Source organism: Acromyrmex echinatior, chromosome 3 (assembly GCF_024713525.1).
Source record: "Acromyrmex echinatior isolate Ae372 chromosome 3, ASM2471352v2, whole genome shotgun sequence".
NCBI lineage: Eukaryota > Metazoa > Arthropoda > Insecta > Hymenoptera > Formicidae > Acromyrmex > Acromyrmex echinatior.
In genome coordinates this window covers 7,594,813-7,620,612 of record NC_141854.1, presented here as the reverse complement: position 1 = coordinate 7,620,612, position 25,800 = coordinate 7,594,813, and the positions used below count along the sequence as shown (strand labels likewise).

General features: G+C 34.8%; 2 protein-coding genes across 7 annotated transcripts in view; both read right to left on the bottom strand.

The window, feature by feature from the left end:
- Nucleotides 1-25,800, bottom strand: part of dlg1 (MAGUK family member discs large 1) — a 624,340-nt gene that overhangs the window by 400,608 nt on the left and 197,932 nt on the right. The window lies entirely within an intron of this gene.
- Nucleotides 5,104-25,800, bottom strand: part of LOC105146422 (very long chain fatty acid elongase AAEL008004) — a 32,063-nt gene continuing 11,366 nt past the window's right edge. For both annotated transcript variants that reach the window (XM_087404059.1, XM_087404060.1), the window contains one exon: nucleotides 5,104-25,561. In XM_087404059.1, the coding sequence (XP_087260185.1) occupies nucleotides 25,505-25,561 (57 nt within the window). In that variant the 3' untranslated portion in view covers nucleotides 5,104-25,504. The remainder of the gene's footprint in view (nucleotides 25,562-25,800) is intronic.

Below are 25,800 nucleotides of genomic sequence, written 5' to 3'. Positions count from 1 at the left end.
GCAGACATCGCGGAAACAGCTTTTTATGGCTTAATAATCTTATTAATTTCGTGTCTCAGAACGGGAATATTCAAATAATTGATGTCTTGTGTCACGTTGAATCGAAACCGCGTCTATTTTATTTCTATTAATCACACATGACTTTAAAAATTATTTCTTAATAATATGGAATATGTTGGATATGTTGCAAAATGTAAAATGAGTTTCATCGAGTTTATACACACACACATACACACACACACACACACATTTAATGGGATATAACATTTGATTTATTATAGTGAAAACTTTTTTGTGATGTATTAATGGAGTTTAATTGAGAAATGTAATAGAAGGAAAATGCAGTGCGAAAGAAAATATAACGTTCTACAATCCTATAAGTACACAATATTTCTGAAATGTTATATGAATATTAAAAATTAAAGAAATATTATTATTATATTCTGAGAATATTATATAATATTTTTTAATTGACTATTCGACATTTAATGGATGTTTAATGGATATTTCATGGGACTATTTTATTGAAGTCATATATATGTCCACTTTACATAACATCCTTGATATTATTTTTTTATTATTTCCATATCCATGGAATATTGTTAAAATAATTATTAGTAATAGTTATTATATATTATATTTTTGTGTTAAATCATATAATCATATGACAGTAATATTACAGTAACATTTTTTTTTTATAATATTTATTATTTAGCATAATATTAATTTTCTAATAATCATATAATATTATTATAATAATATTATCACAATGAATAATCTTTTATTAATATTTCAGGAATGTTTAATATTATATAATATTATTTAACATAGTATTAAATAATATTGCATGCTTATATACAATTATACAATTGTACTATCACAATTCCGTTTTCGATATTCTTGGTGATGTATAACAAAAATGATATTCAAAAATTCAAAATATATAAACAAAAGCCGTGTAAATCAATTCTTTTATGTTTGTACTCTTTGATTCTATCCAAGACACCGAGTTTCGACTGTGGTCGCAGTATCAAATAACAAGGTACTATATAAAAAATGACAACAATAATAATCACAACGTTGTTACTAATCATTGTAAAGTATATCCAAAACAAATATTAGTATAAAGATATATATTTTTTGTGTAATATTCACTGAAGAAAAATGCAATTATCATAATTTAATTATAATTTATAATCAGCTTTGGTGCCAACTATGTATTTTTTAGTAGAAGTGTAATTATTATTACTAACATTACAGCAATAGTAAAAATGGAGCTCTTAATCGTAATTCTTTTATCATGCAATTATAGTTACAAATACCGAAAACTTTTCTCTCAATGTAACAGAAACTATTTCGAAGTGAGTATCGATATAAGATATAAATAATTTAATGTGAATCATACAACGATTCTTAAGGAGACGAAAATAATTTTCATATTTGATCTTATTTGTCCGCTCGCATTTATATCCTATCTAGTATATAGCATGTCTGTTTACAAAATCGTGCTGGGTTGTTTTCGTCGCAAACGATTTGCGAATTTCGGTCTCAGTCAATATACATTTATGTATTTACTTGCAAATAAAGTCTCGAATAAAGAAACGAATAAAGTCACCAAAGTAAAGTCGCTCGATAGCCAAACGCACGAATAAACTTTGCGGCTATGCTACATTTCCGCGTCGAATTTCTACGGCTTTTCGCACAATATCCATTTTTCCAGAAAACTTTCCGGACCGGCTCCTGAATTCTAGACGGTGGCGCGTCTGACCATACGTGTCTGCTACTACTGCACGAGGAAATACACATTGTGGTAAGCGAACTCGAGAACGACGAAATACGGTTGCGGTATAGTATGCGGGTAGATGTATGACAACAAAAGGAGCATTAAGAATGACGAAACGCAGCGGTGAAATAGCCGCGGATTTCATTACGGTAAGAACGTTGTTCCGGAGGGTGGAATATGAGTCTCTGTAACGAGACGACGCACGATGCCCATAGCGCGTGGCGCGACCCCCGGCCAGTAATAACTGAATCTAAATCCCGGTCGGTCGCTTTTTCATATTAATCAGAGGAGAATTTCATTCGTGCCCAGTTGCGCTGAAAGTGTCGGGAAAATAAAAAAAGAATTCGTTAAAAATTCAAAAAGAAAAATCGCTTCTCAGTTTTTCGCCGGTCTCTCTCGATTCTCGATTTCTGAAATTTCAACTACGATCATTATATGTCACACTTCGTTGTACTTAACGTCGGTGTGGTCGAAGGACGAACTTTGACCCGTTCCGAATTTTGGTACCGGACATTAATGTGGTTAGTCGACTTTCGCGAGGGATGGCAGACCACGGTACGGGAGAGTAGGAGGAAGTGGAAGGGAGGGAGAGGAGTAGAAGGTAATGGCAAAATATAATAGCGTCGCGTCGGCAAGATAACCGCGGTCACACTTTAGCCGGCAAACTTCAAAGTACATTACACCGCCATTATCGTTCCTCTTCGTTTCTCCAGCGCTCGCAGTGGGAATGAGAAAGAGAAGTAGAGAGAAATGAGAGACTAATATGATTTACGTTTTGACTTCTCTGCTAGCCTGGGTCTAAACGTGATCCTTTTCAGGGACGGATATGCGCGAGACGAAATTGGCTTCCTGACTCTTTCGGCGATATTTCTTCGCTCAGAGGCCTCGAAGCGTCGCTTCTATCTTAGTATCCTGAACGACCCTTCTCGACGCGCCAGACGGCATACGTCATCCATGACGACGGTAAAGCGCGGCCGGAGTCTTCCCAGGCAGAAAGAAGATTTTCTGGGTGGAATATCATTTGATATTCGTTGCGTGGAGGGGCACGTGCACGAAATTGAGTTATAGAAAGATGCAATTCAAAAATAGCCCCAAAAAGCAGAAAATAATTGCGATAGTAAGAAGATTTGTATACATGAAAAAAAAAACGGTTTTGCTAAAGTATTTAAAAATTTAGCTAGATACAGATCTGAAAATAATTTTGTCGAACAATTAACATAATTATATAGGACGTTCAAACTAGCTGCAACAATGTAAACAAAATTAAAATTTTTTTGAAGCATTGCTCATCATAAGCTTGAGTTTTCTATATAATTATTTTAATTATCTAACAAAATTATTTACAGAGAGATCTGTATCTGCTTAAGTTTTTAAATACTTCAACCAAACTTTTTTTTCTGTGTAGGTATAATTTATGATGGCCATTTAAAAATACGTAAATAAAAAGAGAAAAATTATTATTCTCACCGGATAAGAGCTATTAGAATTAGAATTACACTGAAAGAACAATTTTGCTGACGAATTAAAAAATTTAGCTAGATCTAAAAAATAATTCTGCTGAACCATCAAAACAATTAGATAGGACGAAAAAATTGATTGCTAGATTATCAAAACATTTTGCAGCATCGCTCATCATGCTTAAGATTGTTACAAAGTTATTTTGATGATTCAACAAAAATATTTTCTGATCTTTATCTAGCCTTTTTAGATTCTTCAACAAAATTGCTCTTTTAGTGTATTAAGTGCTAAGTTCCATTTTTTCAATACTGTCAAAATCGCCATTATTAAAATCATTTGACAGGATAGGACAGGAAATCTGTTAATGGTTTGCAAAGTAACCGGTGATATGATACAAACAGCGTCAAAATTCTTGCGGAAGAGATATTAGAATTCGCGTACAGATATGCACAGAATGCAAAGGCAATGTTTGTTTTCACATGAGATATTGATCTATTGTCACATGACGTCAATGCGGGTAACGCGCACACGGGCATCCAGTTTTGAAATCGCTCAATAGAATTTCCTCTAACGACTGGTGGTTTCCAATTAGGATGCGTTTACAGGGGCAATTAACGATTCGAACGATGTGGTGCATGCGTGATGATAATAGACAGAACGTGCATAGGCAAAGAAAAATCGAACTTTCGCGAGATTTTGTCGAAAGTTTTTGTACATGGCAACGAGTATCGCGTGATTGACGGCGAACAAATTGCACTGTTTTTTCCAAGAATTCTATGCTAGATTCAACTGTTAAATTTTTTATTTAAAAAAAAGAAAAACATGTACATTTGCTAACAATATTTTAGTATGCGCAAAATGTATGCTATTCTTTCGCTAGTTTAGTATATTTTATTTAGAAAATAACAAGGATACACTGAAATGCTTTCTGAAATCACAGGAAATATTGTATTACGTAAAATTTCTGATATAATATTCGTGTGATTTCCATATGTGAACTTTTTAAGACGTTGTTCGATATATAATCTTTCTTACTTTCAAGAACCTTTATTTATTAATTATATATAATAATAATTTATATTAATAAATTATATTACAAATTCTTGCTTTAAGATATATAAATTTCTGCAGACAACATCTTTAATAAAAGATGCGACTAAAAAGCGAATTGAATTGAATTATTTATAACACATTAATACTAACACGTTATATATCCTTGTTTTGTAGAAATATCTTATAGTTTCTTCTATAAACTGTTACTCAATTTTATGAGGGAGCACAGTATTACGCGTAAACGTGAGAAACTTATGTATTAATTAATTATTGCAAAAGGGTAAATGAATAGGTAGTGAGGTGATCTTGGTCGATGCTAAGAAGCTCTTCGAAAAGTTAAGACGCTTAAGGCTCATTGGATATTCGACACGGGATAACTTCCAACGTGGGGCTCGAATTACAATGAGGCGTCGACGTCGTCGCGGTTGTCCCATCTAAATCCCATAAGTACGTCCTCTCAGCGCTCGCAGTCAGCTAAGGGTCAACTTACAATCGGTATTACATGCAAATGCCTATCACTTTATTTGTCAATTAATCAATGTACATATTCACCATTAATTACATCCCGAGTTTTAGCTTTTGTACGTCGATTTATGAGATCGCATCGTGTCAAATTTGACTCATGCAAATGCTCAAAAACATTCAAACCTGAAAGTCTATTTATCTTCCGCGGACCTAATGCAGTTTCCTTGTAAAGGATATTGCGATATGTTGCGACGGTTTTCCAAATAAATTTACGGTTATAGACAAACAAGCGAGCGATACATGCTTACGTCAATGCATAACTTCTGCTTCCGAGTTGCTATTGGTTTTTCTTTCTTTTTTTTTTTAACTTTTTCTCTAAAAATACGTAGCATCCAATCAAGATAAAGTATCGTGATATAGAAGACACGCAAAAACATGTTATTCGAGCGAATGGATGAGAAAGATCATCGAACACGTATCGCTGTCTTCGGTACGTAAATTTGAGACTAGCATGCGAGCAGCGATATTTCCAGGGTGCCGCGCCGTACGCGTTCGCGGCAGATAGGGGCGACATTTTTAACGACATCATAAAGCACCCCGAGTACACCGGCACGGCAGCTCACGTATCCAGAGCAGTAAAAAAAAAAGAAGAGAAAAAATATTAAAAGCGGTTCCACGTAGCAGAAATGTTCTTATGTCATCGCAAGCGTCCTAGTTTCGTTGGTGCGATCCATATTAGATATTACAACGCTTGATAAACACGAAAAAAAAATCGATTAAACGATCCCAATTAACAATATTACATTACAAGCATATTTTTTAAGCGTCAACATTGCCATCAAAATAGGCTACTATGAAACAGACTAATCGTCCACGAAAGCTTCTACTGTATCAAATTTTTCTGCATAATGAAAATGCGAGAATTTATTACGTATCACCATGTTATGTGCTCGTCTATATTGCAACTCCCTCCCGTAACTTACAGGTGATAGCGCGAAACAATTCGCAAACTTGCAATCGTGTCGTTCCTCGACGTATCGAACCGGAGAGAGATTAGACCCGGATCACTGCTCGTTGTCGAACACGATCCGATAGTGCGCCTGGTCTGATACTGTCCGCGGCTGATACCTGTCGCCGAAACATACCGGAAACTGGTGCGCTGCTTGGCCATTAGGTAGGCATACGGGACCTCGATGCTGCGCGACGAATCCCAGGGGACGTGTCGCACTAGTTCCGTACGCGTCGCGGTGATATGGATTTCGTCCAATAAAAGCCGAGGTGTATTCAACATGGCACGGCACTTCAACCGAAATAACGTGCGTGACGATAAAACTCGTCGGCTTGTGTGGTTAACCGTTTAAAAAAAAAACAGAAAAGGAAAACAGTAAACGTTCCTTCGATCGTATTGAATCTGTTCGCCCATTGATTTCGCCGTATACAAATATACTAGTTGTAAATAAACGAGGTAAAAAAAAATTAGAAATTTAACAAACGGTAATTATAATGTTATAAGTCAAATATAAATAAAATGTTTATATGAACTCCTGCATGGTTGTTAGTGCGTAAATATAATCAAAATATACTTATTGATAAAATATGTACATTTATAATGCGACAAGATATTATTTATAAACAATTTGAACTTACCAATAAAGTTAACTATGTATAAATTTTGTAGTCAACTTTATTGGTAAGTACATTCCAATTGTTTACGAATTATGGTTTGTATTTACAAAACGCGCTTTTATCGATAAATGCACGCTTTTACTTCTGAAATTGTATAATGTATAGATATAATGTAAACCATCGCAGGTGCTGTAATGTAAATATGTTAATATCGTTATTAGCGCATTCTGAATATAGTTCTATACCTTATCGTTTTATAAATATATTTACATACTAATAACTGCGGAGGTTCATATAGACATTTTACGTATAGAGTAAGGTTGCCGAAATTACACCACTTTTCATATAAATTATAATTCAGAAATTATAAAGAATATTCTTAAATTTGTTACAGTATAATAAACTACAATTTTTTTTATGTTTTTTTTTCTTAACTTTTGCGCTTTATGTTATTATAACGTTTTAAATGATGATTTTAAAAAACCTGCAAATAATGCGATTTAAGAAACTAAACATTTTATAAAACTTTTTTTACTTATAGTTTGAATTTATTGAGTCTTCTTATATTGATCATTATTTATTTAACTTACAAACCAGAACATTTAGAAAAGAAAATTTTAATTTTATTCCAATTCTAATAATATTTTTTAATCACGATAAATTATCGAAAACATGAGCTATTTAATTTATGTTTTTTACAATTCTGTTATGAAATATGAATTGAAAAGTAGCAACATTATTATGATTTTTTATTTACGTTAAAAAATAATAACATTTCTACTGCGCTTTATATTACAAGTATAAAATAGCAAGTGTTGCAGTATCATGTAATTTTTAAATAATTAATCCATGAGATATTGTAAATATAATAAATGAATTTTTAAGTGAAGTACTGCAATTTCAGCAATTACCCTACTTAACTTATTCTTGAACTATGTATTTTTATTTTAAAATATTAAGATACATATACAGTTACTGATGTAATTAAATCATGTGTGCTAGCTTTGTACGCAGTTCATCGCAATGTCAATTGAGATGTAAGATTGGAGTAGTTAACAAGCGACGTGACGAAATGCCTGAAGTATCCAATGATGCTTTGCATACGACATAAATTAAGCTGCAACGCGCGGTAAATATTATTACAAACTTTCTCGAGCGAAGCATGTTTTATAGAAATGTTATTAAACTTCCACTTGGCTTTACAGTTCGCCTCCTTCTCGGTCGCAATCTTGGTAGCCCTGACGTAAAACAAGACGGGCGGTGGAATGAACTTTCAAAACTCAAGGCAGCAGAAGCTTGTAACATTAAAGAGGAAGAAGTTTTCTTAAAAAGGTACGTGTAAAGAAAGATGTAAGATTGCATCGGAAACTTCATCGGAGTTCATGGCGTCTCCATATTTTCGTTCGATATTGACGCACTGCTTGCTATTCGATCTCGATTGAATTATTCGTTTAAAATTAACGGGTAATATAAAAAATTAATTTTTAAATAGATAGGTGATTTAAAGATACACAAATTGGTATGTGGAGTATTCAGAACACCTGCATCTCAACAAATTTTTTTATTTTAAAATATTTTCAAGTATATTATGTTATAGTCAAATTTACTTATTGATAGCTATACCTTTATGAAATAAAGGAATGTAAAAATAATAAATTCTAAGACATCTGGACAATACCATTTATTTTCCAAAACAAGATTTTGAAGAAAACTATATTTGGAATATTGTAATTACCCGCTAATAAAGGTTAATAAAACGTATGAAGAATTAACAGCACTAGTTTAGAAACATATATGTATAAAAATGAAATATTACGTATCTTGTAGAGAAGTTGCGATATTAATATGTTCTAGAATATGAATATGTTCTAGAATACATGAATGCTTGGCTACACCGGGATTTGACTTTCACCTTAACCTTTCTGTTAAAATTGGCGAATGCCACGCATATAACGTCTTACGCTTCGTAGATTTAATTTCCTTCGTCGCGTATTTATATTTATCCCTGTACCAGAATTCACGAGGAAAACAGCCAGAGTTATTTGCGGCGCTTCACAGGCGCGAACCCGGCCCTCGTATTTATTCATCCCGACATGCAAATACGAGAACAGAGTGTCCCGAGGAATATCGACGGACAGCGAGTCATAAATATCTTCCGCGATTTAAATCACAAATTAGATCCGCAAACAAATCTGCCGGCGAATTCTTGCTTCCGAGATAGTAACCCGCCTCGTACGGCGTATGCGGTTACCATACATTTCTAGAAACGTCGTCGTTGAGGTTATCGCCGAGCGGAAGAGATACCGACCGCGTCTATTCGTAGTAAAAGCACGAAGTCGAAAGAAATAATAAAAAAAGAATTTTGATTGCTGTCAGGTAAACTCCAGCTCCACCCAGATGTCCTTCCACAATGCATCGGGCAACCAATTTATTGAAGGACTTTCAATAGCCTGTACAGAGAAACGAATATCTGGAAACGAGAATGATGGACGTCGCTTTGTGACTTGACAATAATGTAGCGTATTGTAGCGAATGCGCGCGAAAACCATAGGGAATTCATCCATTTATGAATTTCCCAAAGGATTCGAGACGACATTGATTGTCGTTCTAAAATATCGATATACAGAATCATCTTATCAGATAGTTATTTAATTATATTATCATTATTGAAATATTATTCTTTGTACGATAAAGTATATAATAGATACAGCAAAATCCGTTTAGGTTCGCTTACATACTTAATTCATTATTTTAAATGTGTCGCTAAATCTACTGCCGAAGCTAATGACTTCTGGGATCGTCTGTGTATCCTTGGATCTGCATGCATGCTTCCAAATATCGCTGAGAAAATTTCTGTCGCATATTCATCCGTCGTTAGCAACGCGAGGGTACCCGTGCGTGGTAATTCTCGCGGCGACGTTCCATACCGGACCGCAAACATTTAATTAAACCGACCTTCCGGACCTGGCGGAAACCAAAAATGACGAACGAGTATTCGCATACCGCGTATCTTTCTAGCATTCGGAGTAATTCTGCGGAAGCTCATGGAATTTAAAAGTCTTGGAGTTTAGCCGTCACCGTCGTCGCTCGAGCATGCCAGAGACATATTTCTTCCTTGGTTGTCTCTAGAGTGCACGAGACACTCTTTTTCATTCGGCTCTTCCATCTCGATTCCATGTTTCTTCGTTTCTCGTTATTCCCCTGGCCCCACTGACTCGTCCGGGGCCCCCCGGCGTTCCATTCTCATCCGGGGCTCCTTCTTCCTTCGTGTTCCCCAGGATTTTTCCGGCCCACGTTTCGTCCGCTCCGTAAGTTGCAGCTCGGGAGGATATGACGAAAGTTCCGATCTCCTTCGCCTCCGTAACGTTGAATATTCCGTTGGCATGGCACACATATATTATTCGCTAGAAATTTACAACGAGGAAAGGATCGCTCCGCTTGAGAAACGTCGTCCGAATTCGATTTAAATAATTCCGTCCCTATCCCGGAGTCAACAGCGTCGGAAATGCGCGAACGCGCGCGTCACAGAAAGTTGAACTTTTATTTTATCATGACGTTATTTTACTTTCTCGAACGCTCGCGAAACAACAGAATATACAACGACGCGAAATGGAATAATTTAACGGAGATGTTACGAAATTAGCGGCGGGCGGGCTGTCGTTCCTGGGACGGTATTCTCTTCAAGGAGATCCAGTTGAATTAGAGCCACCACGGGGCTATTGTAATCAGTCTTGACGCTCCAGCAGGAATAATTACGATCCTCGTGAAACTCGAGCGGTTCAAATTTGCAAATCCCAGTCTCGTTGCTCGTGAAATTTGTCGGATTAACTTTACAAATTTATCCCCACGCTTTTCCACCCGTGCTCTTGTCTGTCTCTCGTTTGAGTCTGTGGATATCTTCAGCGACAAAGTCGATTATATAAGGGATTCTAATTTTCCATTAGAAGCGGCTTAGAATAAATTTCCATATCTGTTTACAAACATCGTTGTAAACTCTATACTGTACCCTTTAATAGTTTCAGTTTTTAACTATCAATTTTTTTAAATAGTTTTTTTCACTCGATAGTTAAATTGATTCTGTTTTTCAATTTACGACGAATTCAACGTGACGCGACGTGGACACTTTGCGGACATATGAAACGTTCCCGCTTGCGCTCATGTACGCGCTAGAACACGCGTATACGTCGATGCTGCACAGCCAATCCGTTTAGACAACGTCGCATTTAAATAACGCATTTTCCGTCCGGCACGTTGATAAATATTTAGCTTACTCCGGCACGGTGTGCGGAATCGATTGGAAGTTTACGAAGAGCAGCAGACGATAGTACGTTGTGACAGGAACAGAGAAACGGAATTGCTTTTGACGGATTAACTTTTTAAACCGTTCGCAAGAGAGGGAGATATCCTGATTGGTTGTTTGTTGAATAAACTCGCGCGAGAACGAGCTTCATTCGGGCGCGGTTCAATCTCCGGTATATTCTCGACTCTGACAGATCTCGTCCTGCATTGCGGGAGATTATTGTGTTATACGTGCGTCGCGGTATAGTAATACGAAAAAGTGAGTGAACGACTGGATAAGGAGAAGCTTTTCAAAGGGTGAAGAAATTCTAGATTTTCCTCACAATACATCATTAATGTAAAGAGCAGAAATCCTAGAATAACGATCTTACGAGATGCATCTCTCAATTCTCTTGAATCATGCATAGGAAGCATGAGAGAGATGTAAATCTTTACAATTAATTTAATTTAAATACGTATTTTTGTTTCGCTATACGGAATGTAAAATCAAGCCATGTTAAAGAGAGAAAGATCCAGAGAGACAGAGAAAGGAGAGAGGGAAAAAGAGAAAAAGAGAGAGATGCTTGGCGAATTGTAAAACCAGCGAGGCACAGGCTTTTTTGTAATTCATTCAATTTCACGAACGACTGCATTCGTACCACTTAACGATGCACTTGTGTTGACAAAGAGTGAGAGAAATGAGAGAAAGAGAAAGAAAGAGGAACAGAGGGGGAGAGAGAGAGAGAGAGAGAGAGAGAGAGAGATGTTTCACGCTCGTATGCAAACTTCGACGAGAATATTCGGTAGGGTACAAAGGGGTACTCGAATTCGTACTGCTTGCCGATTTTCGAGCAAGAATCAACGACCGATCGGCGATTTGCATATCCGCCAAATATCGTTCCTACGAATTGGCGCGTTTGTGGCGAACCAACGGACCCGGAATTAGTTTCGAACCGCACAGCCGCACAAATACGTATGTATTTGTATCAGCCAACCGCAAGATATTGAAGCATGGATAACGAGATCCAATTTGAAGGATGTCGCTGCGACAAGATGCGGAAGGTTTAATCGCAGCTTGTTAGACGCATGACATTTTCCGTTAATATCTCTAATCTGACTCGATGATTAGATAGAATTGAATGAATATCCCTATTATCGTCTCCTTCTTCGTTCATATCTATTATACACATGCACAGATTTATGCAAATAATCATTACTTTCCTAAATGAAAAATTAATATTAACTAAATTATGAATATGATTAATTCAAAATAACATTTTATTTGATATAGACGAAAGAAACACGATATCCTATATTTATGATTTGTATTTTATAATCTGTTATAAAAATAATCGTTAAAAATGTTTGCAAGTATTTTTTATCATCTATAGTGTTATCGAAAAACAAAACTCATATTACAACTACATTTAATCAAAATATTTTGTTGCAGAATATTGACGAAGTATTGGTTGAATGGTTGCAGGATATTTAACGTTTGCTTTACACGCACCGATATAAAATTGTATATGCATCTGTCTATGAGTGTATATACCGGCCGGAGGATAAACTGATAATTCGAGAAACGCAACGAATTAACACGACAAATGTCATAAAAGCAATATTCGATTGAACGCGGATGTATGGTCGGTCAGAAGCATCCGACGCTATAATGAAGCAAAGCGCTGCTGGCGCCGCGCAATTAGTTTAATTATACATACATATACGTATGTACTATTCGTATTGGCGTTGGAAATTCTTCCATCGTACGCCGTTCGACGAACAATGTATGAAAGATAAACGTACAACGATATAACATCATAAATATTACATCAGTAAGTAACATTCAATACGACAAGTCGGCTTCAAATTTCATCAACTTCCGATAGCGATTTTATACAATTTAAACTCAAACTACCATTGTTGTCATTATCGTGACCTCAATTGCCTGTTGTCGCATCGGCCGTAATCGTGTTCATCGGCGTAATTAGAGCGGCGAACAGCAGAGGAACGAGCTTTGGCATCCCCCTTTTTTTCTCCTCACTTTTATCAAGTGGCTGACCCGGCGACCTCGATCATGGGGGCGGACAAAGGGACTGGGGATGATATTTTTTTTTTAACATCCCGCTCGTTTTTCACGCCCGCTCCGTAATATCGCCCGTCAACTTTACCAAACTCGCCCCAACTGTGATATCTCTCTGCTCTCTCCTCCCCTCCCTCCCTGTCGCTAGCAGAGGCTTTTGCCATACCCCGTCATCCCTTTTTTTCTATTCCTGGTTCCCTGCCACCTATGCCAGACGCTTTTTTTTATCGCGTGTGCCAGCAATTTATTTGGCTGATCGTTCTTCCGAGAGTTGGTCATAAAAATCGTTATACCGACCAATCGTGTCCATCGAACACGTTTCGTTGGTTCGATCGCGTGACGAGATTCCTGGATAATGTCAGGTAAAGAAAATGACGGCAAGTAAGAGAAATTGTCCTATTTTTTTTTTCATCCTCAGGCCATTTGCCGGCCCCTCTCGTTCTTTTTGCGCCGAAAGAGTACCGACAGCTTTTTTCATAAATTCCAATGCTTTTCCCGAACGGCCCGCTTTATTATGACTGAGAAAAGATGGAATTATTGGACGTTTATCATCGCGCTACTTTAGTTTTATAGGACGTAGAAAGGCTTCGTTTCTCTTTCTCTCTCTTTCTCTCTCTCTCTCTCTCTCTCTCTCTCTCTCTCTCTCTCTCTCTATCTCTTTTGGTTTGCTCACTACGGATATTTGTTACGAGCATTATTATTTGACGCGCCAGAAATTCCCCCGTCGAAATGCAACATTTTCTACATTTTACATTCAGTAATGGTTCTTCTCTCTAAAATACTGCTAATATATTACACAAGAGAGTCATAATGTAGCTAGAAATGCAACGTAGGAATTCCCGTGACAAAATCGCTGCGTCTGTAATAATTCATACAACTAAAATCGCAAATAATTAGCTTCCTACCGGCACTAATTGAATAAAGATATAAAATCGCCTTTCTTCTCATTTCTCCAGTTTGTACCTCGTAAATCGACGAAAACTTTACGGCTAGTCCACCGTTCGCGCAGGCGAGAGAAAGAAAGGGAAAGATTTACATTTGCAGCAAGAGAATAAATATTCCAGCGAGGAGAGCCGGGCGTTGTCTTTTATGGAGTGCGCTTTCGATGTTGTCCCATGAAAATACTTCGAGCTTCGCCGACGGCTTTCCCACCGCTGGAACAATGGCATGACATTTCGTACGAACCGCGAAAACAAAGGGCGACGGTTTCTTGCTCACGCTCCGTCTGTTTTCTCGTTACGATGTTCCGGGAATTCGCTTAACTTTCGACGCCGGGCCCGACTTGTTCCCAGTGAGAGGCGACATAGTCCGCGCGCGCAGTCGCAGTTCCATTACGCTCGTAGTGCAACAGTTTTACGTCAGGAAGTAACAACTTCTTCTTTCTCCTCCTTTTCTTCTGGGTATGCACGACACCGTAAATAAAAGGACAGCTCGTAAAAGGCAACGTGGGAATAATGATTCGCGATGGGAACCGCTATGTATTCACGACGCCGAGCACGAAATCGCGTAATTATTGTACGCCGTGTTTATTAATCGTGAGCTTCTTAGACCATTTATATAAACTGGTTAGAATAAGTCGATTCAATTTAATGCGACCAGGAAGAACTGTGGGTATACTTTACAAGAGAATTGCTTCTATAGTAATCGCGGAGCAACAGATTAATTCGGACACGTTGAGTTGAAATTGCGACGAGAGATCTGCATGATTCGATTAAAATCGAACAATTATACGAAATGTAATTGTGCTTTATTGATTTTGTTCTTAGAGATTCTCTGTGCGATTATTTTATATATGTATAAAATTTTTATTTTCGTGCATAACGCTAAATCGTTCATACGAATTAAATTTCAGATTTTGATTGCGTGTAATAAATATAAATATTACCAAACGCTATGGATTGCTGAATAATATCGCCGAGCAAAATTATAAAATGTTATTTTAATTTCATGTCATTAGTATTTCCATATATTTTTTATTTATATATTTCATTTCTCTTTCATTCACTATTACATTTTTATTTGAACAAAGAACTTTTATTTGATATTTAATAAAAAAAACATTTATAAAAAAATATCATTTTACATTCTTATTAGGGAGCGGCTCTCTTCTCTTCTTTGAAAAAAATACCAAGCTGATGATATAATTATCTATGTATGTATTGCAATTACATCACATAGTATTTATAAGACAGAATTTCCTTCAATTTAAAAAGTGACGACCATTCATGATTGTAGTTGAATAATTACGGTGTTTCGCGTTTCAATTTATATGTCGTGCGATTATACCTTATTTCTCATTTCAGAGCAATTGCCAGCAGCTTCAGTGACTAGATTTTTTGCACATACAAAAAATCATGTGGGATAAACCGTTGCTTCGAAGAAAAATTCTCCTCTCACGTGCCTCGTTTTCGTTTACATTACCTTTCTTTTAGCGTTTTCTCGTATCACACACGTGTCACGTGCGCCAATTATCAAAAAAATCAGCGCTTCTGCACTCCTTATCCAGACGCGGGGTATCGCATACAAATTCCTCTCGGACACTCCCTTATTTTCACACTATCATCACTACGGTTAATTCGGCCCGTTGTAAGATCGGGTTCTGTGATTCAAAGAATCGCTCAATGAGAGATGCGGATCTATACGATCAACGATAAAAACGCGAAGAAAAACTTCCGGATGAATTTCCGCACATGCAGATTCACTCGCGAGCGAGATATGATATTTTTTTGCGTGCAAACTTCCATTACGCGCGCGACTCATACTGATAATAAATCGAATTGCGTCGAATATTTATAATTGTTTGATTTGTTGTCGTTAGGTAAAATTTTATCTGCCTTCAAAAATATTTATCTTAATAATTTCATGCATTTCTCTCTATCTTAACAATTTCAGGGAAAGTAAATTTCGGTTTTGGAAGCAAGCTCACGCAAAAAAGTATCAGCGCTGTGGCAGTTACATGTCTATCCATTGACATCGCATCAGCACAAAATTCGGTACACATGCACGATCTTCACTGATCACGGGACGCACCAAGAGCGCTTTTTCAGCACACTCGACTGAACGAAGATTATCGCTCGATCAAGACGACAAAACGGAACATTGAACGAGACATACTTTATCGAGGCCAAGAGGTCCTCGACGAGATATCTATGCTCGATCGAGCTTTTATGTCACACGGTAGGATTATCGTTCCCATCTCGTCGCCGTTTAAAAAATCTTGTCTAGCATAATGTGATTGACAAATTATGTATCACGAAGCACATTAAAAAAAAAGGAAACACTCCGGAACGCGTAAATGACAAACGGAAGAGTGACGGTAGAACGATGGCAATCCTCGCTTTGACAATAGAAAAGATGACCTTTTCACGCGCGGCAATAAGATCGCCGGCGGCGGCGGAATAAGTGGAAAAAGATTGACTTTTCAGGCGATCAGACTCGATAAGTGGAAAGAGTCAACGCCAATGTCCGGCCGTCGTTGTGGCGCGCGGCGAGCCACTGACTGCCTCCGCCAATTCCACGCCTTTCCCTATCCACCCCCACTCGTTGTACACCACCACCTACACGTCCATCCCTACCACTTGGAGTAGTTACCCCCTTTCCTCAACGCACCCTTTCCTCAACGACCGGCGCAAACGCCACAACCCTGCTCATCCTCCTTAGCGTGGAGGATTCGAAGCCACTGTTTCGGTCGTTCTCCTGGCTCGCCCGAGATGCAGTTTCGCTCCTCTTTTCGCTGAGGGTCGAGCCTACGGGCTCTTTTTCCACTTTTGATGGCTTTATCAAGACTTCTTCTCTCGACCCTTCTTCGTAAATTACACTCTAATTTCAAAGACCCTCTCTTGAGATTGCGCGTGTTTTATTAATTGGTTATCAAGGAGTTACGGACTAATTAATAATTATGCAAAAATAAAAGTTTACTCATACAGATTTATAGTTATATGTTTCGAATAAATGATATACTGTAATACACATAAGACTGTACAAATCCATAAATTAAATTTGTCATTATGATATACATATGCAATCTGCAATCATGAAATATAATTGTACAGAAAAAATTAAATTTACGTTTTGTCATAATAAATTTTAAGAACTTTATGTTATGTTATCGCTTATTACATTTTTAATTCTATCTGGCCCTCCAAGGAAAAAAAACATATACGTGAGTAATGGCTCCGTTGTAACAGCTATTTCCGGCTGCAATCACGAATTAAGCTATCTACGTAACTCGCTTGAGTTTAACAAAAACATATTAAAACGTTAAATCGTAATATTACGCGGATCATGCTGCGAATTCTTCCACGCTCCTGGTATTATCTCTCCTCTCCGATGCGTCGCGTGTCGAAAGAAAGAGAAAGGAAGACTGTGTGCGTGTGTATGTGAATATGTGTATATATGGTATGTACCTAGATTTATTTCATATTAAACTATGAGCATACTATTATTTCACGCGCCGTCGGACGACGATGGTAATCCCGCGACAAATTATCGCTGGATTCCGGCTCGCACCGGAATTCCGCCTTTCTTCCATGCTTCTGCCATTCTGTCACGCCGCGCCGCACCGCACCGCCTCGTTCCTGTGACAGGAAGGCCGTCCCATTAATGTTGCGCCGGTAACTATATCTCGAGGGAAACTTCATTGCGGCGACGACGTATCGACGAAATTGCGCGGCCGTCTGGGCGTTCCGTAAATAGAGCTGCATCGCGAATCACTATCAATCGTTTGACTGGCATGTCATTACTTTCGAAAATATTGTCAGCAAATATGAGATAGGTAAGATACATTTGGGCGACAAATGGCAGTAATCTCATTTGTTTAGATATTTAAGGGAATAAAAGATCGAAAGAAATTCGATTTTCCTCGATTTTTAAATTGTTTTAAGCGCATTGTTTTTTTCATCCAGTTCTCAAGAGATATATTATGCCTGTATCAGACTACGAATTGACGATTACGATTAACGATTGCCCGGTTCTACTTTAACCAATCACGAGTGGCTGAAATAGAACCGGGCAACCGTCAATCGTAATCGTCAACCCCTGATACTCCCCTTAAGAGAGAGTCGAATGCGTACTAGATCATTGAAATTGTACCTCACTATTTATTACAATATTATTATTACTTAATATACCTAAGCAACATTCAGTAACAAAAATATGAATGAGAAATGAGTATAAGGCAAAAAATAGGTTACGTTTTATTTTATGGATTTCAGCAGCATTTTAAAAAATCAGATACATCTGACATTAATTTTTGATCAATTTATTAGCTATTATTAGGTAATAATATAATCATGTAATATTTTGTTAGCATCCATATTTGCGATTATTATAAAAATGAAATCGATACTTTTATAAAATCTATTAAATTTTCTAAATCATATCATCATAAGATAAGACTTATATATCATAAGATAATTCACAATAATAAAACTAATAATTGATATGTAAATTGATATGAATACAAATGCGTTAATTGCAAAAATAAATTTAAGTCGATTTTACTTCGAGATGTCTTTTCGCAATTATTATTATTTAATAATTATTAAAAGATCTTTTTTCTTATAAATTATTAAAATTAGATATTAATTATTATGTATTAACTAATGATTCTCTTTATCAATTTTATATTTTTAATTGGTTTCATTTATAAATTCAATATTTTCAAAATGAATATGATTTAAAAAACTTATAGACCTATATTTTTTTGCAGTATGTTACAAAAAACTTATAACAAATTAATTTGTCATTGGTGAAAAATTAAACAAGTTATACATGTCCGAAATATCAAGCTACATTTTCAGTGTTCATTTGCGTACAGATCAGTATCAAATAGAAAACATAATAAAAAATAATTTAAGTGATACGCAATTCTCCCTTATAATTGACATAGCGTTTCATATAAAAATTTCTGTTTACGTTGTTTACACTGTTTCAACGAAACCTCAATAGAAAAACTTGTTTTACTTTTCGGTAATCGCGCCCTGTTCACCAAACACTATCGCCCAATATTCCGTGCACGCGATTCATAGTGCAAACGACGCCAAGCTAGCAAAGAATATGGATGTCCACGTTGAAGCGTGGGCAAGCTCAATCTACCGGACGACCTCTTTTTCTACCTGACGATTCGTAAAAAGAATAAAAAAAAAAAGAGGGTCAGGTCGCCTTAAAAAAGCAGCATGTCGCTGTGCACGGACGAAAAACGACCTGCGAGGGAAAAATCCGACTCGTGCAATCTCGAGGACGTAAACGGGCTTGTCGGCGACAGCCCTCGGAACCCGCCCTCCCGTCGATACACGACGACGACGACGACGACGACGCCCGACTCCCCGGTGGTGTAAATTACGCTTGAGAACAGTGTTCTCGCTGCGGCTAGAGAGATTTAGAGGGCAAGACAATACAATAAATAAACCAGTAAAAAAATAATCTCAAATTTAAGACTCCTTTTAAATATTTACAAGCAAAAATAAAAAAAAAACTCGATAAACAGGTAAGCGAAAAAAATTTCAAGACACGAGCGATTGAACCGGAAATCGAACTCGCGTCTTTCATTTCCTGGACAACCAGTCAGAATCTGAATAGGTTAGTAATAAGAGTATTTCTCCAAGTTTAGAAAGAAGATAAAAATGTATACATAATACAAATTTTAATATGTATACATAAAATATATATATATGTATAAAATAAATTTTTTTGGATTATTATGTAATTTTCAAAATGTTTTTAATTAATTATGTTTTATTAACTACATCTTACAATTAGTTTTATAATGATAATTTATAAAATAAGACGCTCTTGAAAGAGGTTAACGAACGAATCTACCATATTTGCATTGACGAAGCTTTGAACTGCTCATTTCGCGATCGATTACGGAAGAACTCGATTAGCCATGCTAAATACATCCTTCCGGCAACATCGTTGCAACTTTTCCAGTCGCAGTTTAAGTTGCTTCTTAGAAGCAAAGTTTTCGTTATCATCTCAGTACTTATCTTAAAAGTATGTATGGCGAGCAAACTTCTAGTTACTTTTTCTCAATTAAATGTCGACAGTTAAAAGATAAAATTGATTAAGAACTGAAAATAATAAATATTTATAATATACACATCCACTAAAATAGATGATAACAATCATACTTCATAAATTATTAAATATTAAAAAAATATGTTTTTAAAGATATTTTTTTTATTATTATAGAAAATTCCTTTTATGAAGGCAGCTCCATTGGTTTATATCACTAAAATGCACATAAATATACATATATGTATATATGTATTTTGATTTTCGGGAAATTAACTTTTAATTCTAAATAAAAAAATACTTTTATACATAACTATACTTACAGCACAAAATATTGCAGCAATATTTCAATAGTGTGCAATATTACAAAAATTACGATATTGAAATTTTAATATTTTATTGAAAATATTGCAGTAATATTGAAAAATAAACAATAATATGTTAAACAGTAAAACAGGATGCCTGATTGAGCATCAAATAATTAAAATAGCTTGTCAATTTAATTCGTGACATTACTAGTGATTTAATTGCATTTAAGTCCAAAAAACCAATTCGGCGCGAATGATTATAAATATTTTTTTAATAAAAATTTAGGGATGTTCTTTTGGTATGAAATAAAAGCTTTTGAGCTGAAAGGTCGATTAAAAAAAAAGTATTTTTTTTGTCTATCTAATGTACATATGTATAATAGTAATTCAGATCAAATTATTTAAGCATTAAAGCTCTAGCTTAGAGCCATTATTTCTATTATTATTGTTTGAGAATAATATATAGTATTAGCAATTAATAAAAGAATAATTACTGAAATATTGTATAATGTTATAGCAATATGTATACAATCTTTCAAAATAATATTGTTGTAATATTGCTACAACATTTCATGTTGTAGGGGAAATTTAATTTCGTACAATTATTTTGCTTTTGTCTAATATAGAGTGATTTAATTATTCTCTTGTTAATTTATTAATAACATCAGAGATCAATAAATATCTTTTTTATTCACTTTTTATTTTACTTTAATAAAGTTTTTAAGTATTTAAATTTGTGCTTTTCTTTAACTTTTTATCATACTATCATTCATAAAATTTCAATATGATAAGTACAAATCTGCAGATTCAATAAATTTAAATAGCTATACGGATTAATCATCCCTGCGAGATATTTTGCATAAGGATTAATAAAAATTTATTATTTAATATTTTAAATAAACTTCGATTGTCCTATTATAGCAAAGAAAAAGACCTTGTTAATAGTATATTAGCGCGCGAACATACGCACGCGCGCACACACTGTGATTCTTATTTATAATAAAAAAGACAATGAAAGAGGAATAGAAGATCTTTCGAAATATTATCTCAAAAGTTTCGATAAACTTTGATATTTGATATACGAAAGGAACGTTTTTTCCAATCATGACAATGTTAGGGGACTGAAGGAGAATGGGAGAAAGAATGGTTCATATATAGAGAATCGACTCTTCAGAAAAGATCTTATAAAAATAAAAAGATATGTGTCAAATGCATAGAAACCTTCAAAAGGAATTGTGTAACTATAAATTGCTACATTGCTAAAAATAAATAGTTCGAAGAAGTATTTTTAAAGATGTGCTTTAAACAAATTCTAATCTTTAAAAATTTCTAAAAACTTCATTTTGTATTTATTTGTTTCGGTCAATATATAAAAAAAAATCTGCAATTCTGGTGCAAAAAGGCTGTATACATCAATAATAAAAATACGATTATTTGTTAAATTCATTAGCATATAATCACATATTATTGACTGATTTTATTAACTTTTTTTCAACTTCTTGAAGAAATTCTTTTTCTCCGAAACATTTAAATGTTGCTTTCCGTCTGGTATTTTATCAAGAAAAAATGGCAGTGGCAATGTGAAAAAAGGTAACGGGAATGAAAAATGATGAATAATACAGACATGGCAAAATCGCGATACAGAATAAAGGTGGACTCAACCCATCGTTTGTTATCTCCCACTTATATGCGCATAAAGTAGCGAAATGCACGCGGGCTGATGGAGGGCACTAGCAAAGCACGTACGCGTACCGTGTATAAACTCCAAGCTTCCACCAAGCGGATTATTACAAAGTCCGCATATAACGACGTCACCAGGCCAGAGAGAATGAGAGAGACAGAGAGAGAAAGAGAGAATTCTGCTACGTACAATTTATTGTTAACGTAATCAGTGTGGCTCCCCGCGACGTTCAACAGCATAGTTCAGTTCGTGTCATTAAAGATTTACAAGAGGCTACGCGATGCTCGCGCGTCGAAAGGATGTTCTACGGAACGCAGGAATGGTGAATGATGGCATCAACGAAGATCCGCGAGGAAATCCGGGATTATTTCACACATTTATATGTCACTTATAACTAAACACGACACGAAAACAACATTGAATTTCGAAGTGCATCTATACACATGATGAACGTACGCATGACCAAAATGCACCTATTACTGTCACGGTATGGCAATCTGGATTGGTTGGTCCAGTACGCGAAGTGATGCTATAACGAAGTAACATAATGGCTATTTGAGTTTATAGCACGCGACTCACATTATCGTCACACATCGCGTTATCGTCTAGATACCAAACGTTAATGTAAATATCCGGGTAGTCATTATACAAATAGTAATTCGACTAAATTAATAAGGAATAAAATAAACATATATAATGCTTTTCATATTATAAAAAAAAGTAACGCGAATAATAATAACGTATAACATCTAATAATTAGCAACATTAATATAACAATATTACTCTAGCAAGATTAATAAACAGCAAGAGGTCATAATAATATTAAAAGAATTAACAGAACCATAGGCGTACTAATTGAGGCATAAGGACATTTGCATAAATATAATTACTTGTAATGTACTGTATGTCCCGTTATTACAACCGAATGTTACAAATTTGAGAAAAAAAATATGTTTAATTTAATCAATTATAATTTTAAATGTTTGCTAAATAATCTTTTTAACTTATAATCTTATATATTCTTCGCTAAATATCTTGATTTATTAAAACTATCAATGAAATGATATATTATATGTATATCTACAATAATTATCTATAATAATAATTAACGCAATTACATAATTTTTATTTAAATATGTTTATTTAATAGTTATCTTCAGTAAGTATTATTATTTTAAAGTAATTTGATTGTGTCTCTCGCTTATCCAATTCATCAATATAAAAACCATTTTAAATTCGTACAACAAATCAAACTAATCAAGGTTCTTTATAAACCAAAGAATTGGAAATATAATAATATACCTATATATATATTGATGAATAATATTGATGGATAATATGGATGAATAATATACCTATGAAGTATAAAACTTTTTTATTCACTAAAACGCGCTTTACATTTTTATGATATAGCCTTTAAAAAGTCGGAATAAATATCAAGAATATCATTATCAAGAAAATTTTAAATGTCGAGATTCATTTATGTTTGTATACAATTATAATAACATAATAATTATATCGTAATTATAATAATTATATTTAATATTGATAAACTTTCTCTTAATAAAATTTGCATAGCGAATTCATGTTTGAGAAAATTTCCATAAGTTCCCGAAATTAAAAATACAAATAGATTGAAATTATGTCCAAAAACTTTTCTCACTGAAAGAAATTTTCAAACTCATTTTTTTCAATAGTACTTAGTACTTCTGCAATTTTGAATCTTGATGAAAACTCTTTTCTCATTCTGTTATATTTTTATCTTGAGAAATAAGAAAACAAAAAAAGATAAAGCTAGATCGAAAAAACAAGGAGAGGACGGGAGAGACCAAGTCGTGTCTTTTGTTAGGAACTATTAGATGGTTCGTGCTTTATAACATCGCGCAAATAGCTCTTTGTTCAGCAGGTTTTGATAAAAAATAACATGATTGTGACTTCCTATCCTCTTATCATCCTGGTTCTGTGTAACTTTCTTTTAGTTTTTAAGATAAACATACAGCTATACAAAGAAAAAATATTTATGATGTCGAGATTCAAATAAAAAATAGCAATGTTAAACAGCGTTGAGAAAAAGGAATTTGAAAATTGCTTTCAATACTGGAAAAAGCGATTTGACTGTTTTACTAAAAGCGAAAAATAAATTAATTACAATAATCAAATACTTTAATCTAAATATATCAATTTTTTTATATAATTTTGAGAATTTCCAGATATCTTAATTTACACGCACATATAAATTTGATGTAAATATATATCCTTTTGTCTACAAATCGATTGCCTACAGCATTGTTTGCCCTACATCAATTTTGCCGACAGTTCGTTTGCGCTATTTAGTAACAAAATAGCACTAAATTTTCTTTTTTTTTTGTTGCTAAACGGTTAGAGCAAAAAAAAAAGAAAATGGAGTAATTTAGGTTAATCTTTTGAGAACGGAACTGGCCAGTATACTGATCAAGTATATAGAAATTTATTTTATCTCTCATTTACAGATACATAAAGTAAAATATGCATGTACAAGTTATATAAAAAAACCAAAATTTACGATGGCAGATTTGATATGGCGGATCTGAAAAGATTTTGGGCACCATAACTTGTCCCCCTTAAAATTTTTATGTTTTTGCTCACTTTTGGAAAATATGTGGATCAATATGATTCATTACTATGCCAAATTTCAAGTTCTACGTCAAACAGTTTCTGAGAAAAACGGCTGTGATGGACGGACGGAATGATCTTATACGTGAATGATCTTATAAGAATCCAATTTTCCTTTTGAGATACGGAACCCTAAAAACACCTAAAAACGATTTTATTGCGATTTACGAAATTTTTTTTTTTTGGACTTTCTCTTCTGGACGAGACTGGCCAATATATTGGCCACTCACAAACTTGGCGACTCCACTATAAGATGTATATTCAATATAGAGATAAATTTTCTGTAGAAAAAAAAGACAATTTTAAAGGTAAAATCTCCGTCCTCAAAAGATTAATGGCAAGCTGGACTCCTCCCCCCACAATAAAAAAATATATACAGAGCTACAATATAAAAAAAAAACAAGTACCTTTTATTTTCGCTTATCTATCTAAGATTGTGCTATGAATCTCCAGCAGTTGAAGGAATGGCCGACCAGCGATGCTATGAAAGTACGAAACGATATATAATTGCATTCGTTTATGTTTTATAAAGACATATAGAAAAGTGAGTATTTCCTTGCGATTTTTCCTTAGGTACGTAGCTTAATTATTATCTGTAATTGTTCCTTAAACTAGTGTAAATAATTTTTTATAAGACTTCTATGTCTTTAAACATGTATTCGAGGTTCAAAATTTTCACTTAATATTTCAACTTATTCTAGCCTTTCCAAATTCGAGCCAGGTAGGTCCTTTGGGCAAAGCGGATGATCCATCCTCTTTACTCGGTATATGATTACAATGAAAATACTGAAAATACGGAGGGACAGACGACCTTTCAAGAGTACGAAAGGCACGTGTTTTGACCTGTTCTTTTTAGCTGAACTTTATCTTTCTTTAGTTGTGTAACTTTTTTCTTTTCAATCTTAACACGTCCGCACTGCCTGGGCTTCCCCTAAATCATATTTTGTTGCTTTTTTGTTGCTCCAAGTTAGTGCAAAGAAATATCAAAAAAATTACATTGTTAAACAAATATCGATAAATAGTCAAAATTGCATCATCCCGTGTAGCAGCGTCATGTACAGCTAAAAGCTACATGTACAGAGTTAGTTGCTCACATGTTCTTGGTATTAAAATGTTCCTCTCATAGTACTAAAATATGTCCATTTTCGATTTTGTTGCCAACTCTGGCACATGAAAAATAATTAGTTTATTAGCATCGGCGTCCGCGCCGAGCACTTTATTCCCTCAAACATTATTTAAAGTTATAATTTGTGATTAATAAATATTATTTAGTACACCTAACTATATCTCGTTTAATGTATTGACCTGGATTTTACTATTTATTAATTTGTTGTAAGTTTTATACGAGTGAAAAGAATTGATATTATTTATATTGTAATATATATATATATATATATATATA